The sequence below is a fragment of the Convolutriloba macropyga genome, chromosome 10 (genome assembly GCF_964194025.1).
Source record: "Convolutriloba macropyga chromosome 10, txConMacr16.3, whole genome shotgun sequence".
Classification (NCBI taxonomy): Eukaryota; Metazoa; Xenacoelomorpha; order Acoela; family Convolutidae; genus Convolutriloba; species Convolutriloba macropyga.
In genome coordinates, this window is record NC_134477.1 from 48,472,562 (window position 1) to 48,487,408 (window position 14,847).

Here is a 14,847-nt window from a genome sequence, read left to right on the forward strand (position 1 = left end):
ATTCAGATATGCAGTGAATAATTGCTCTCGAACGATGTTTGCAGCAATTACTGTAAACATGTTTCTTTTCTATGAAAAATGATTCCTCGACCGTTTTTGCGCTTCTGTTTTAGAACCTTGACTTCGTGAGTGACTGTGTCACGTTTTAGTTCTTCATTTTTGAGTGATATAAGTTGCTCTCATTCTGAGGTATAGTATTTTGCTAATGTAAAAAGCGATTGTGAGCGAAAGAGAAGCAGAGCACTTGTACCTTAGTGGTTAATATACCAGACTGACATCCTTGTGTTCTGTTTCGCACCCACAAGACATTTCTAAGTTACACCCCCTATAAATTAAATTGCCCGTCTGATCCTTCAAGAGCTTTTTGTAGGTTTGAACAAAAATTTGGAATGAAAATCAGTTTATAAGAATCTTCTTTTCAGATTTCACCTAATTTTTCAGTCTTTTTCGCTCTCCTTTTTACAATTCAAAGAATTTGAATTGTATTGGGACGCTGTCTTTTTTTAAGATCTGTTCACACATTTTCATGATCTTTGAAGTCAAATTGGAGTAGTGATTTTGGTCACGCCGAAACAGGAAGTGGAGCGAGAAAGCGAGTGGTTTTGCGGCGTGAAATCTTTTTACTCTAGTTTTAAAGTACAGTGAGAAAATGGTGTTTGAACAAAAATTCGCTTTCTCGCTGGTGATATTTTGTTCACATGCTACAATTTGACTTTGATTTTTTACTTTTTTTAGATTTTTTGGATCGGATTTTTTAAAAAGTTTTTCCCTACCGAGAAATTCTCTTTCTCGCTAGTGGTTTTTTGTTCACATGCGGCATTTTGACTTTGATTTTCTGTTTTTTTCTTATTTTTCTTATCTGATTTTTTATGGAAATTGGTTTCCCAATTAACTCATAGTCCGCTCTATGTCTAGTCTTTTGTTTAGTTAATGAAATTTCTTCGAATTGTACGTCAGTACTTGTCCTGCTATGTTTTTTAATTCGCTTTACCTTTTAAGTCACAATTTTCACGTTTGACTACTGACTTACTTCACTCACTGTTTCAACTGAATGGATTTTAAATTCTTTCATGCATTGAATTACGCTATGTATTGAATGTGGTCAAAGTCAAAAGAGCAAAATCAAAAGAGACGGGATAAATCGATAAAGCCCGGTCCTTAAGTCACTGAGAATTACGTTATCAAAGTTCATTAGAGTGTCAGCTGATATCGGTATTAAGTTTATTAGTTTTCAGTTTAGAAGCCGAATTGAGTATAGTTTTATAATCTAACTGAAACTGCGGGACAAATCAGAACACTTTTTGACACTGAAAAAAAAACAGAACAAATTAGTCAATTTGTCTCTTCTTTTTTTTTAAAATTCAGTTTCAATCCCGATCTGCATCAAGTGCGTCAACGGCGGCTATTTTCGGGCAATTTGCCGGCTGTGTTTGGTGGGAAGGTTGAGATATTTTTTTTATTGTCGTAGTTTTCATAAAGTTATTTCTTACAAATTCATGAGGATTGTATTATTTGAAAGATAGTGATTCATCTCAGTCATTTCTATTATTCGGTTTATTTTTTTTGCATTTTGATTTGATTTTGCAACCGTGGTAATATTAAAGGTTGCACCATTGTTTGACATTGCTTTTGATTGTTGTGCTTCCAAGACTGCAGGATGTGTTTCCTGTACTTAAAAAATTGAAGGTTGCCGATACTTGTATCATTTTTGGTTTCAATTGGCATTCAGTCGTTTTTGTCTCAGTCAGACTGGTTTAGTACTGATTAGGTTGTGCTGACGTTTAGAGTTGTTTCTGGAACGCTTACTGTAATGGTTTTTTCACGCATTAAAGGGCAATTCAGCAGAGATATGCTAAGCCGGTTATTTGCATTGCATGAATGTAATATTGCATCATATTTTTTGCATGGTAAATTGCAATTGCCCTTATTTAAATCAGTTTTAGTTCATTTCAAATTTTTGCTCAAATGCGTGCGTAACGCCTTTGTCACACTTTTTAGAGTGAAATTTAAGCTCAGTATGACTTTTCTCTCAAAGTATGACTTTTATGTGGTTTAGGGGGATGATTTATTGTCACGGAAGACTATCTTTTATGGAAGGTTATTTGAGAGGTGTACATTTCATGTCTAAATAAATTAAAGACATACCACAATTACTTGAAGAAACTTGAATAGTTTTTAGGTCTCATTCTTTTCATGGGTAATCTTAGACTTAAGATTTAAACTGTTCCAGCTATTTTCTGACAATTTACCAGCTATGTTGTTTGCGATCTCACTTAGCTGATAAAGATTTTCTAGAAAAATAAGGGTTGTAGATTATTAGGTCATTTTTGAGCTTTGAAAATTGTTGAGGAACTTTTCAAGAAAAGCATGCCACTTGAGGTCTTGTTAAGATTTTTTCATTTTTTTTAAGTTTCTAGTGAACAAGATTTATTTGCAGAAAATCAGATATCAAATAATGCAAAAAATAAATTGTCAGGGAAATATAATGCATTCGTTTTTGATCAAGACCAAAATTAACCAATGCACTGATTTAACTATCTATATTTGCAGTACCTTAATCGATTCTCGCATTATTTAGAAATGTTAAAGACAAAATTTTCAAATTGCTGAAAAAAAACGATCACCGCAAAAAAACATTCTGCAAATTTTTGGACCAGTTCTTGTAAATTGCCTCATTTTTCACAATGACTTGCCAGTTTGGTCTGTCCTTTTGCTGACCGGTTGTAAGTTTTCCACCATTGCATCAGTATTTTCTGCTCGCAATTGAGCTTTTCGATCAACTTCTGCATTGATGGATCTTTTGTATTGCTAAGTTTATGAAACTACTTTTCCAGCTGTGAAGCAAGTTGTTTGCTTTTAAAAAACCGCTCTTTCTCCAGCGGCAGTTCTTACTAGCAATTGCAAATTGCTGTTTCACCTGTGACAAGTGCAAGCTTTACCTGAGAAATTTTTTAGCAACTGGTGCACATGCCTCTAAAAATTTTGACCGAACTGAAAAACGAACTTGATTTTGAATGTCGAATTGCTCGAGAGCTTTTTTATGCCTGACTGTTCTGGTTTTTCAATAGGCCTGTTTGGCTGTAACCTCCGTTTTGCGAGATAAAAATTGCTCTTTCCTTAACAATGTATCCAAAAGGCGGGATGCAAATGCTCCTATTTTATACTGTTTGTTGAAATGTTGGCTTTGGAATTTTCCAAATTTGTGTTTAGGCAGTATATCGAGAAAAGATCAGAAAAGAATAATAGAATATTTTGTTGAGTTGTAAAATTACCTTGCAGGTTAAAAAATGAATGTTAATTATAGTCAAGTTTCTATTATATCAAGAGGTCATAGAAGTGCGCATCTGTTGACCCGCGTAGAAATTGTTTTGTCTCGTTTTCAGAAAATGGGAACAACTGGGGTGGCCCGGACGAGGGAAAACTCAACTTCCAGCATGGCGAAGCACAAGGATTCATCGAGCTGCAAATTATCGATACAGGAAAAGAAAGAGCCATGAAAGCGGCCGCAGAAGCTGAAGCAAATCAAAATAACGATGACGCAGATGGCAAACCTCCGACACCACGAAGTCCGAAAGGCACTCGAGATGAAGATGAATGTCAAAACCGAAGTGTTCAGTTGATTTTGGTTGATGCCTCAAATGGTGCAAAAATTGGAAAGCGGAAGTCTGCAATCATAACATTGGTTCCTGATGATGGTCAGTTTCTTATAGCTTGATACTCTTAGTATGATACTTCATATATGTATGATACTTCTTATGCATACATATAGCTTTGCGGTTTTTGAACTATTGTAACCGAATTCGGTGAAATGAAGCTATATCATTGGGATTGAGTTGATTAATTTACTATTTGAGTAATCTGCGACAAGAAAGGTGGCATTAACTTCGAAAATTTTGTGATCGAGGTTGATTAAAATAAATGATTCATAAAATATTCGAAAAATGCACAAATACAGTCAGATAAAAAATTTTTTTCCCGCCGTGTAGACAGGTCTGCGTTCTGTAAATAATGCGATGCAAGATATGAAGCACTAATATATTAAGTAGTCAAGTTCAAAATGCTGTCTTATTTCAGAGTATGCTGGCCTGCTTGAGAGAATCACCAATTTAGCCAATATTGACCTCCAAAAGCTCAACTTCGCCTTCCGTTCATGGGGAGAACAGGTTCGACGTAACATGCCTCTGTAGCTTTTGCATTTTTAAACCGAAAATTTATTCTTAGTTGTATATCAAGTTAGATATATGCGAGATTATTGTCTCGTGAGCTGTCCATTGACTTATTATTTTGGGTCATTAAAATTGAATATGAGTGACTTTCAGTGACATCCCGTTTTGAAGCCTTTAAGGGAATAAAAAGTTCAGGGAGGGGGGGGGGGGTGAAACTATAATCTAAAAAGCGTGTGAATTATGCGGCTCAAAGCATCTCGTTTAAACATGGCTATTTTTGTTTACAGATCCACGAAGCCATGAATGTAAATGGAGGTGAATTCGACGATGCTCATTGGACAGATTATATTTTTCACTCAGTTACATTCCCTTGGAAAGTGTGGTTTGCTGTGTTGGTGCCACCTCCCAAATACATGGGAGGCTGGCTCACATTTTTCGTTAGTCTGGCTATGATTGGACTTCTGACTGCTATTGTGGGCGACTTAGCAGCTATATTTGGATGCCTTCTTGGGTTAGCTTTGATCTTCGTCTCTTTCCAGCCGTTTCGAAATTTACCAACTGGAGCAAATAATTTAGACTGTTTAATTGCTCTCGAATGGAGTTCGAAGCAATTATTGTAGTCATGTGTGTATTTTTAATAGCCGCGAAGCGATCGCGAGGTTATTATTGAGGATATCGTTAGTTTGTTACGAACCAGGTGACTTTACGAACCGACTAGTAGTTATGGTGTTCTATGTTTTTTACAACTCGAAGAGGAGTACTGGTGGGGCGTTTTTTCATCCATAATTTTTGGAGTGTTTGAAACGACATGCAAATGTCATTGCGGCACGTAAAAAGAGTAAGTCAAATTGCTGAACAATATAAAAGAGCAGAAAAGAATACTTTTTTCTGTTAACAACTGTTTAATTATTATATTCATTACCTGTACGATGTACTTTATATATTAACAGGAATTAAAGTTTTTCAGGAATTTTATTTCTTGACAGGAATCAAAGTTTAATAAAGAGTGGTTTCCGGTGTATGCGTGTGAAAACAATCGCTACGTAAACACAATTTCGTGTTGACGTGGGGTAATTTCATTACAGTTTTTTTTTAAGTTTGAACTCTCAACTTTTGAATTGCTCTCAAACGAAGTTCGTAGCAATTATTGTAAACGTGTTGGTTTTTCATGCAAATTTTTTCGTTGACCATTTTGCGCTTTTCTAGAACATTCTTTGACCTCTCGGAGTTTTTCACGCTTTCGCTCGTCATTTTTGGCGTGGTCAACTATTTTTACCCATATAATGAAAAATTTATCGAGGCTACAGCCACTGAATTAAATTGCATCGCCTGTCGTTCGAGAGCAATTCTTCCGACATTAGTGAGTTTATGTTTAACCAAGTGGTTTTTATCGCACATAAGAACAAATGTAATTTTAGCATCATTATTGACCATTTTAAGCATTTATGAGAAGTAAAGATGCAATTTTGAGCCATTTTGTGCCAGTGTATTGCTTTTAAGGTTTTTGCGCAGTTTTCTTTCTTTTCTAAAGATTATATTTTTGCTGTTGTCTATTGTGACAGGAAATCTATGGTTTTAATGGCTTTTGGATTTGGTCAGTATCAATTTTAAATTGTTTTTACTAGAAAGTGTATTAATTTAAATAAATTTTCGACCTTTTTTTATGATTCGTTTTACTGTTCAATCACGTTTTTGTTTTTTGAGTCGAGACGTTCGGGTTCGATTTCTGGCTTACCTCACTCACTACTGATTGACTTTAAGTCTATTCACTCGATAAAGTCGATAAAAAAAAGATGATAAACCGATAAGCTCGGTCTGTAGTTCAGTGGTGTATGAGCTTATTTAAGTTCATTAGAGCAATTGCTTCATAGCGTCATTTTAGTCGTATTAGCCGTTAGTTAGAAGCCGAATATAAGCATATGTATAGATGTGTAATCTAATTTAAAATGCCAACAAAGTTAAACACACTTTTGTGCCAATCCGCCGGTTATGTTTTTGATGGCTTCCTTATTTGGTCAATATCAATTTTAAATTCCTTTTAAATGCTCTCGAACAAATTTTGTATCAATTATTTTAAACGTCCTTTTTGCAAAATTTTGTTGATAGTTTTGACCTTTCGAGTGATCCGTACGCCTTCGACTTTTTCGTTCTGCGTGATCTGAACTTCACAAGTGTTAGCAGCTGAACTCAAATGGTGGAAGCTCCCTGCTAAACGTCAAATGAAAAGTGCGACAATATTGTTGTAATTTTTTTACTTTGAATTTTTTAAGTTGTTTTAGTTGTATATAATGCTCAAATTTATTAGTTGTTATAGTACTATATAATAACCTCTTATGACGTCATTTGAAGTCACTCCTTCGTGAATTTAGTTACTCGCCGCAGCCAACTGAAGAAGGCTGCAATAGTTTAGCTCCCACTAGTTGTCGAGAACAATTCTTCTGACGTTAGTCATCTTCCGACATTAGTCAGTTGTTTATTTTTAGCCGATGTCAACCTCTCAACACGTAGAGACATTCTTATTTTTTTTCTCTTCTATCTTTTTTCTGCTTCAATCCCGATGTGCGTCAACGGTGGCTATTTTTCGGCTATGTTATTAGAAAGTATATTAAATCAAGTCAATTTTCGGCTGACATAAACAGTTTTGTTCGTGTTTTTTTTTGAAATTATTTAAGATTTTTTTTTGTGTTTTTTAGTTAGTCTCTTTGTTTGACACAAATTTAGCCGAATTTATGAGCGATACCGAGAACAGTATTTGGGAAGACGCTACTTGTAGAGAATTTTGTAAAAAAAATATATTAACAGATGTTTGATAATTTTTGTCTTTTCCCTCTTCCTTGGCTTTCTGTCTTTATTGTTCTTTGGTTTGGCTGGCGTGTTGATAATCACAGAAATGGTAAAATACTGCTTCCAGAAATATTTTTTTGTTGTGTCAAATTGTAGAGGCTTTCTAAAGAGAAATAAGCAGGTTTCGAACATTTCGTTTCTTTTGTTTTCCCGTTTCCTCGGTTTTGTCAACATATTGTTTTTGTTATCTACCATGTAGAATAAAATGATGCAATCTTTTGAGATAAATTGTTTGAATTTCAGAAATGTTGAGAAAATTTTCAGATTTTATATTTTACTTTTTCATTCGTTTTTGCCTCCAATGCTTTCATGAGGTAAGATATTCAGTTTGAAGATACGTGGCTTTGATTTATGTAAAGTTTAAGTTGGAGTCGATTCCAGAGTTTTTGGGCTGCGTTTTTAATCAGCTAAGTGTCAGTGAAACAGTATGAAAAAGTTAATGCCGCTCATAAAAATAAGTGTACAAGTCAATCTGCTGAACAGAAGTTAAAAGCAAAGAAAGGGGCAAAGTTCTTTTGTTCATGGCTTATCCTGACCGTGACCTTCACATCTAAGCGAAAAATTTTTTTCTTGTGCTGTCGCATTGTCGAAGCAGTTTTTTCAACTAGAACTCTATATTTTGCTGCCGAAGTTGCAGGTGTTTGACACTCTCTGACTCTCTTGAACATTGCATAGACTTCTAGAGGCTTTTTCAGATAGTTTTGGTCGTTTTGCCACTTTAGACGTTGTTTGACAGTTTTTGTAATCTAATTCTGTTTTTGCTGTTCATGGAATGTTTGTAGTCTTCAATTAGTGTTTTTGATTATTTAGTCAACATTATAGTTTGACTGGTATCAATTTTTCAATTGTTTGTTGAAGAATGTTTTTCTTGTCGAAGAAAGGATCACATTAAAGCGGTTCTTAGTGCAATATCATAGTTTTATCTTCTGGCAATTGATTTTCTTGAGGTTCCTCCGCTCTCTGTGGACGTTATAACCTACATCACTCTTCTTTGACCACATATGCCTCTTGTATTTACTTGTGATGAACCTCGAGGTTTTGCTTTGATAATTTTGGGTAAAAGGTTTTGACATATATTTTTCTTTTATCAAAGTTTTAATCGCTAGGGCGTTAGCTGATGTGGCTTGCGCAAGCAATCAAAATATAGAAATCATCCCTTCTACTAACTACAAGGTTGATATTAGTTTTCTTAAACATTGTAGAAGGACCTATTCACGGAGCTTTTACCGTAGTTTGTTTTCTGCCTAGAAAGAATTATGCTTAAAGATAAAATTCGGGGGATTTTATGAAGGATATATTGTCAGTTTACGTTAAGACTTGTTCTTGTTCACAGACAATTTAAAATACTCTCTTGAATCAGACGGTTCAGACGATGCGGCTGGTTAGTTCTTCGCAAAATTTATGGACAATCTTTAATCTGCGTTTTTAAATCTTCATCTTCATCGGTAATTCTTGCGACCATTTGACCACATTTGTTTCATTCACTTCTGCCTCAGAAATTGAGTTAATGTGGGTGATATATTTGTTTACAATGGCGTCCGTTTTTTTAGATCCTTTGCGTGAAAATTTTTTGATTGACTTTTCAGAAAATGACTGCGGAACGCACTTGATTAAACTTTGAATCACTAATTTAATCTCAATAGTGTGCACAGAAACGTTGCCCCAAATATTACTGCTCTAATACCCGAGGATTTGAAATGCCCATCTCGGACATTCTAATTTTGCTCACTCAGTCATTATTTTAAGCAGCTTAGTTACTCGCCAGTTTACTCCTAAAAGTTAAACAAGGAGGCTCGGTAATGTGCGATTGAAGATAAAGTTCCGACCCCGCTCATCCACAATTTTGGCATAATTGTCTACCAAATGAAGAACAGATAGAAAAACCCAAAAATTCAAGTATTTTAAAAAAATGATGTATGAACAAAAAGATAGCCTCCAAAGCAAATAAGCCAGTGGAATAAATTATGATGCATTAGATTGACGAGATATGCCAATTTTAAGAAAGCGAGTCAAGACGAACAGCAAAATCAAGCAAAAACAACAAAGAATAGTTACATCAAAAAATTTATATCCGTTTTAAAAAACAAAACTTAATAACGAAGTCAAAATAGCGTCAGATAAAACTGAAACTAAACAAAATAACTTTCCATTCACCAAAAAAGATACGGTACAAGTCCGTAATAAGGCTTGGTAATAGTTAGACAGTACAGAACAAACAGTAAAGTTGAGAAATTCGCTTATTTTTTTTTTAAAAAAACTTAGTTTCAATGTAATGAAAACTATTACGCATCAATTAAAAAATCGCTCAGGTTAACAATTGCCAATGCTTCTAAAAAGGGAATTAGGAACTGTCGGTATTCCATTTTTTATGCGGTTACGAAAGAACAACAATCAGAAAATCAATTAAAACTTGCCAGAAAACGCTTTCGAAGCCTTGAAGCCATACTTTGGCCCTCCAAATATGTTTGATTGCACCTTATTCGAACACCGATAATTTCTTATGTGGCCTCGCTTTAAAGAAAGTAGGTAACAAGTAGAAAAAAAAACAAAAAAGGCAAAATTTGGTAATACTTGCTTTTTTTCGAAAAAAAAAAACTATTTCCAAATACATGCAAGCCATTAATTACAAAATCAAATAATAAAATAGGTTCGTTTATTCTTCGAAAGGAAGCCTTTGAGACCTGCATTTATCCAGAATATTTCCTACATCTAACAAAAAGAATGTCAATATTGACAAAATCAAAAATTAATTTTTACTTTTTTTTTGTGAAAAACCCGTGTCGAAGCCAGTAAAGTCACAACGAATTCTATAAAACCATTAGATATTGTGACAACAATCTCTTTTGAAACCGTCGCTTGACAAAAAATTAATGTCATATTTGGCCTGTAATAAACGAGACTAGGCAACAAACAGACAATAAAAGGAGCAAAATAACAGTGTTTTTTTATTTTGGAAAACAATTGTTTTCAAAGTCATGAAAGTCATCATTTATCTACTAATACCAGAATATTGGCCCATCTATTGTTCCGTGAAAGGCCAATGAAACCGGGTCATTGTGCAGGAAATTTAGACGACGAAAAAGACAATGTAAAATCGACAGAGACAAAATTAAAAAATTCAATTGTTCTTCGAGAAAATAGTGTCGAAGCCGTTAAAACCATAATCTATATACTTAAATATTTTGATATTATCAATTGCGCCTTATTGTGAACGCCAATAATGTGATATTTGAACTTTCAATAAGGTGATAATATGAAAAAACTAGAAAACATGAAAAGTGGGCAAATACTTAAAAATTACAAAGAATGTGAAATCTAGTAGTATCGAAGCTAGAAAACCATAAGTTAAGGCGTAGAATGGCCATAAAGATTGAATTCGAATTCAAAAGAACGAAGAAGCGTTCTTTCATTGCTGACACTAAGCTACAAGGCGGCCAAATTAGTAGAAAAATGGCAAATTTCAAAAAGCCATTTTTTATTTAAAAATCAAATATTTTAAAGACAAAACGACCATGGGCTTTCAAGTAATGAACCAGGTACTATAATTTGGAGCTAATTAGGAAGCCAATTGGACCTATCACTAGTGAGCTTCTGTTTGAAATGTTCTGTAATTGATTTAATGTAAAAAAGATCGAATTTTTGTAATAAAAAGGACCGACTGATTACAATCCGAATTATTTTTTGATTGTAACAGTCCAAGATTGGTCAAAAACTAACCCTGCTAAAGCTCTTCGTCCATTAAGAACAAGTATTTTTTCGAATGTCATAGATATAGATATTGTGTTAGTTAAAAAATCAAAAAATAAATGCTTCGTTTTTGATAATCATCGAGTAAAGTTAGCAAAAACGGCAAAGTTTTAATTACAGAGCACGCTCGACGGAAGTTGAAGTTGGAATAGCCCCCTTTTGAGTCTACAAAGACTGTGATAGTTTTGTTTAGGTGTGTACTTTCTGCAAATTTACTCAAAGTGGGCTAAAGAAATTTATTTTGTGCTGTTTTTGATGAAAAAGTCTGAATTTTGAAATATTTAGCCAGAATGATTATATCGATCTTCGATGAATATATCGATCGGCCAAAATTGTCCGAACAATAAAGAGTTTGTCGAAATTGTCTGTATGTTTTTGAGATTTTTGCCTGAATTGGCGTACTTCACTTTCGGTTACCTCTGTTCTTGTTCCTTCGCACTATTCCAAAGTTATTACTGGACTTGTGCTTTAAATGCTATGATAAGAAATCATTTATGTGGGTTTGTTCCAGGTTGAAAGACTTGGTGACAGCTATTACTTTTGTTGCTCTGGGAACATCTCTGCCAGATCTGTTTGCAAGTAAGCAGGCTGCAGCCACTGATAAATACGCAGACAACGCTGTCGGAAATGTCACAGGTACTACATGCTTCAGTCAAATTTGGTTTGAAGTTCAAAACTCCTATGTTGCTCAAAGCTGCTCGCCTCCCCCGGGTTTGCGCTGGTTATTATTTTTTTTTAATTCAAACATGTTAATATCACGAATATAAAGCTTAAACATTTACATGTGAATAATCTAATAAAAGATAAGAGGTGGAAGGAGCCATTAGAGTATGTCTATTCCATTATATAGGTGTTAACATGAGTTATAGGCGATATTCAAAGGAAGGTGGGCGGGGTGGGGCGGAGAGTGGCTGTGTATAGAGAAAAAGTTCCGTTTTCAATACGTCAGTTTACCCTGGATGGTTTTGTCAAGATTTTACTACTTTACTATGGAGAAAGTTTTCTGTTTGATGAAGAGTATCTGCATTCGAGCTAAATGCATAATGTGCAGTGTAACTGCCGCTATTATTAGTATTTATTTGTTGTGTTTAAAGGTAGCAATTCAGTGAATGTGTTCCTCGGACTGGGTCTCCCATGGACTATGGCTTCCATATACTGGGCATCAAAGGTAACACACTTCCCATTGGAGAAATGTAGGATCTATTATGCTTGGCTCTCTAGCAAACAACAAAGATAATCGGTAATTTGCGTTCGCGCAAAGTGTTCAAATGAAAAACAATGAGAAAACCTTTAAATGAGAAACACTGTATAAAATTTACCTTCACCCTCAATATTAATCTGTTAATGGGTTTGACGAGGAGTGCATAACAAAAAAGGACAAAAGGTTGTATTATAAACTATTAATAGGACAAAAGGGGCGAGCTAATGTGACTAGATTTTGTATTCAGCGCGCTCCTGTTTCTTGAGAGGTTACAGGGATAAGTATCATTAGCAGTAAGAATTAAACTCGGTAACTAAAATTAAGAACAAAGTTTAAGTTTCCGGGAATCCAAAACTGCTCTGTGGGTCTATCCCGTTTCTGTCTTTGGTGTCGCTTCTTGATACTTACTCTGATCATTTTCGATTAGCGTCTGTGAGTAAAAGTAGACAAGAGAAAATATTTCAAGGAAAATCGTTTATTAATTCTCTGAAAAACTACCCAAAAAGTATGGTCCTTGTTAATAATTCGCCAAAATGACCTCGAGAAACTTTGTTTCTGATCAAGGATAACCCACACAACCTATAGCACAATAAACAATGACAGCAACCAGACATCCGCGCAATAAAACGTTCGTGAAAAATGTTGCTAGTTCCCTATTATAATGAAATGATTAGTATTGATAAGTTTATATTTTTCGAAAAAAAATTAAGTCCAATTTTACGTCAGTCATTTCAGGAGTCCTCCGAGTGTGGTTCTCAGTCAAAAATTGCTTCCTTCACGTACTTTAAGTTTTTGCAACATTTTGCGTGAAATCTTGGCTTCTAGAGGCTACTTTTACAGAGCAGTATTTCCTTTAGTTTTAATTTAATTGAATGAAAAACAAAAACCCTTACTGGCCAGCAGAACAATTAAAGCTGTCGAGCTAAACAGTGAAAAACTATCTCAGAAAAATCTCGGCAAACAAGAGACGAGGAAGATCTTATCTGTTTGTGCCCTCCCCCTGCTTAGTGAGTGCATAACGTACTTGGGGGGGGGGGGGGGGGGGCAGAAATTGAAAAAGCTGTCAAGGCAAAAGCAGTCAAAAATTACAACTATGGAAATACCAGCAAAAATACTAAGATTTTTTCGAAGTTCTTGTTAACTCCTTCAGAACTATCATTGTAGCAGTAAAATTTAGGCAAAAACTGCTAAAAGCTCGAAAGAGGGCTAATTGGTTTTTAAAAATTTACAAATGATGCTTAGATTCATGAAATTTGTGCTTGCAACCATTTTCTGCTAATATCTGCTCATAAACTCGTGCGGGATTTTGAAGCTCTCAGTTGCTCATTTAAGCCATAAAACCTCCGCAATGTTCACAATTTTTTTGTGTTAAGTTGGCAGTAAAAAACAGATATGAAGCAAAAATGTAGATTGGTACAATTTAACAGAAAACTCAAAACGGTGTAGAATAATATGAAACAGTGCAATTTGGGCTGACGAATTTCAACAAAATGACTTGATCTTGAATTTAGGCCTCTCTGGCAACTGAGTGCAAAAAGCACTCGGAAGATTAAAACAGCCGGCTTAGAGACTGTAATGCAACTTAGTGACCACTAGAGTTTACCTGTTTATTACGTTTTGAAAGATCAACGCCTCGGAAAAATCTTTGAGCAAATCTTACTAAAAAGAGCAGCAATATAATGCAAATTCTCAGATTGAAAAATAAAGCGCACAATTTTAACCAACCATAAGGACGGTTATAAATGAATTTTACGTAAAATGCTCGTAAGAACTGCATAGGGAGCGTAAAAAGGTCAAAAAAATGTGAAAAGCGATCTGATTGCGTGGAACTAGTGGGGAAGTGAATTTTTTGTCTCAATTTTGCTTTGAGAAAAAAATCTAAAGTAGGACTTGAAAAGTTCCGAATCCCCATTTCATTGGATCCACAACGTGCTGTGTTGCATTTACTGAACTTACAAAAAGTGTAGTGTTCTCTCGAAGGCAGTTATTAATTGCACTCGAACAATCTATTAATTTGAAGCAATTATTGTAAACGTGTTGGCCTTTTCTGTGCAAAATTTCTGCTCGACCTGTTTGCGGGTTTTGTTTTAAAACATTCTCTCAGTTGAGTTACTTCTCAATTCAGTTCTTTATTATTTAGTGATATAAGTTGCTCTCGTTCTTAAATCAATTTGGTTGGTAGAAGCGATTGCTAGCGAAAGGAAATTAAAGGCATTGTGGCTGAGTGGTTAAGATGCCAGACTGTCATGCCGGAGTTCTGGGGTACGAACCCCTATGAGTTTTCATGCACTCATAAATTATTTCTAAGCTACACCGCCTCTAACGACTACCCCGCCTGTCGTTCAAGAGCATTTCATCCCATGCTAGTCGGCTTATGTTTATGAATCAAAATTATTTATAGGGAGAGTCGTTTGTGGTACCAGCTGGCTCATTCTCCTACTCAGTTGTTCTTTATTCTGGAACAGCCCTTATAACACTACTCATAATAGCATTACGTCGCTTTCTTCCAGTGTTTGGCAAAGCAGAACTGGGAGGACCAACAATACCCAAATACTTTTCATCATCTATCATGGTTATTCTCTGGTTCATATACATTCTGCTCTCTGCCCTCGAAAGCTACAATCGGATAGATGGCTTCTGACGTCACAAAATATGGTCGCGTGAATTGTAACGACGTGAAATGTTTAAGGCATTTGCTGATTTGTTGCTTGGCAGACTAGAACTTGTGGAAGAAACTATTGATATCATCAACACCGTCAAAAACATTTAATTGCACTTTTTTGGACAATGAATACATTCTTAGATGGATCAATAATGGTCACTTATTTTTCGATTTTCTAATAAAAAGATTTATAAACCAGTTTTTCTGCTATGTTAAGATCTTTCATT

At 35.0% G+C, this 14,847-nt stretch overlaps 1 protein-coding gene across 1 annotated transcript in view; it reads left to right on the plus strand.

The window, feature by feature from the left end:
- LOC142348178 (sodium/calcium exchanger 3-like) overlaps window positions 1-14,819 on the plus strand; it is a 69,213-nt gene extending 54,394 nt beyond the window's left edge. Inside the window, exons 13-18 of the mRNA XM_075399419.1 lie at window positions 3,384-3,695; window positions 4,075-4,163; window positions 4,454-4,677; window positions 11,269-11,393; window positions 11,852-11,925; window positions 14,360-14,819. Of these exons, the coding sequence (XP_075255534.1) occupies window positions 3,384-3,695; window positions 4,075-4,163; window positions 4,454-4,677; window positions 11,269-11,393; window positions 11,852-11,925; window positions 14,360-14,599 (1,064 nt within the window). The 3' untranslated portion in view covers window positions 14,600-14,819. The remainder of the gene's footprint in view (window positions 1-3,383; window positions 3,696-4,074; window positions 4,164-4,453; window positions 4,678-11,268; window positions 11,394-11,851; window positions 11,926-14,359) is intronic.
- Window positions 14,820-14,847: the final 28 nt, after the last annotated feature.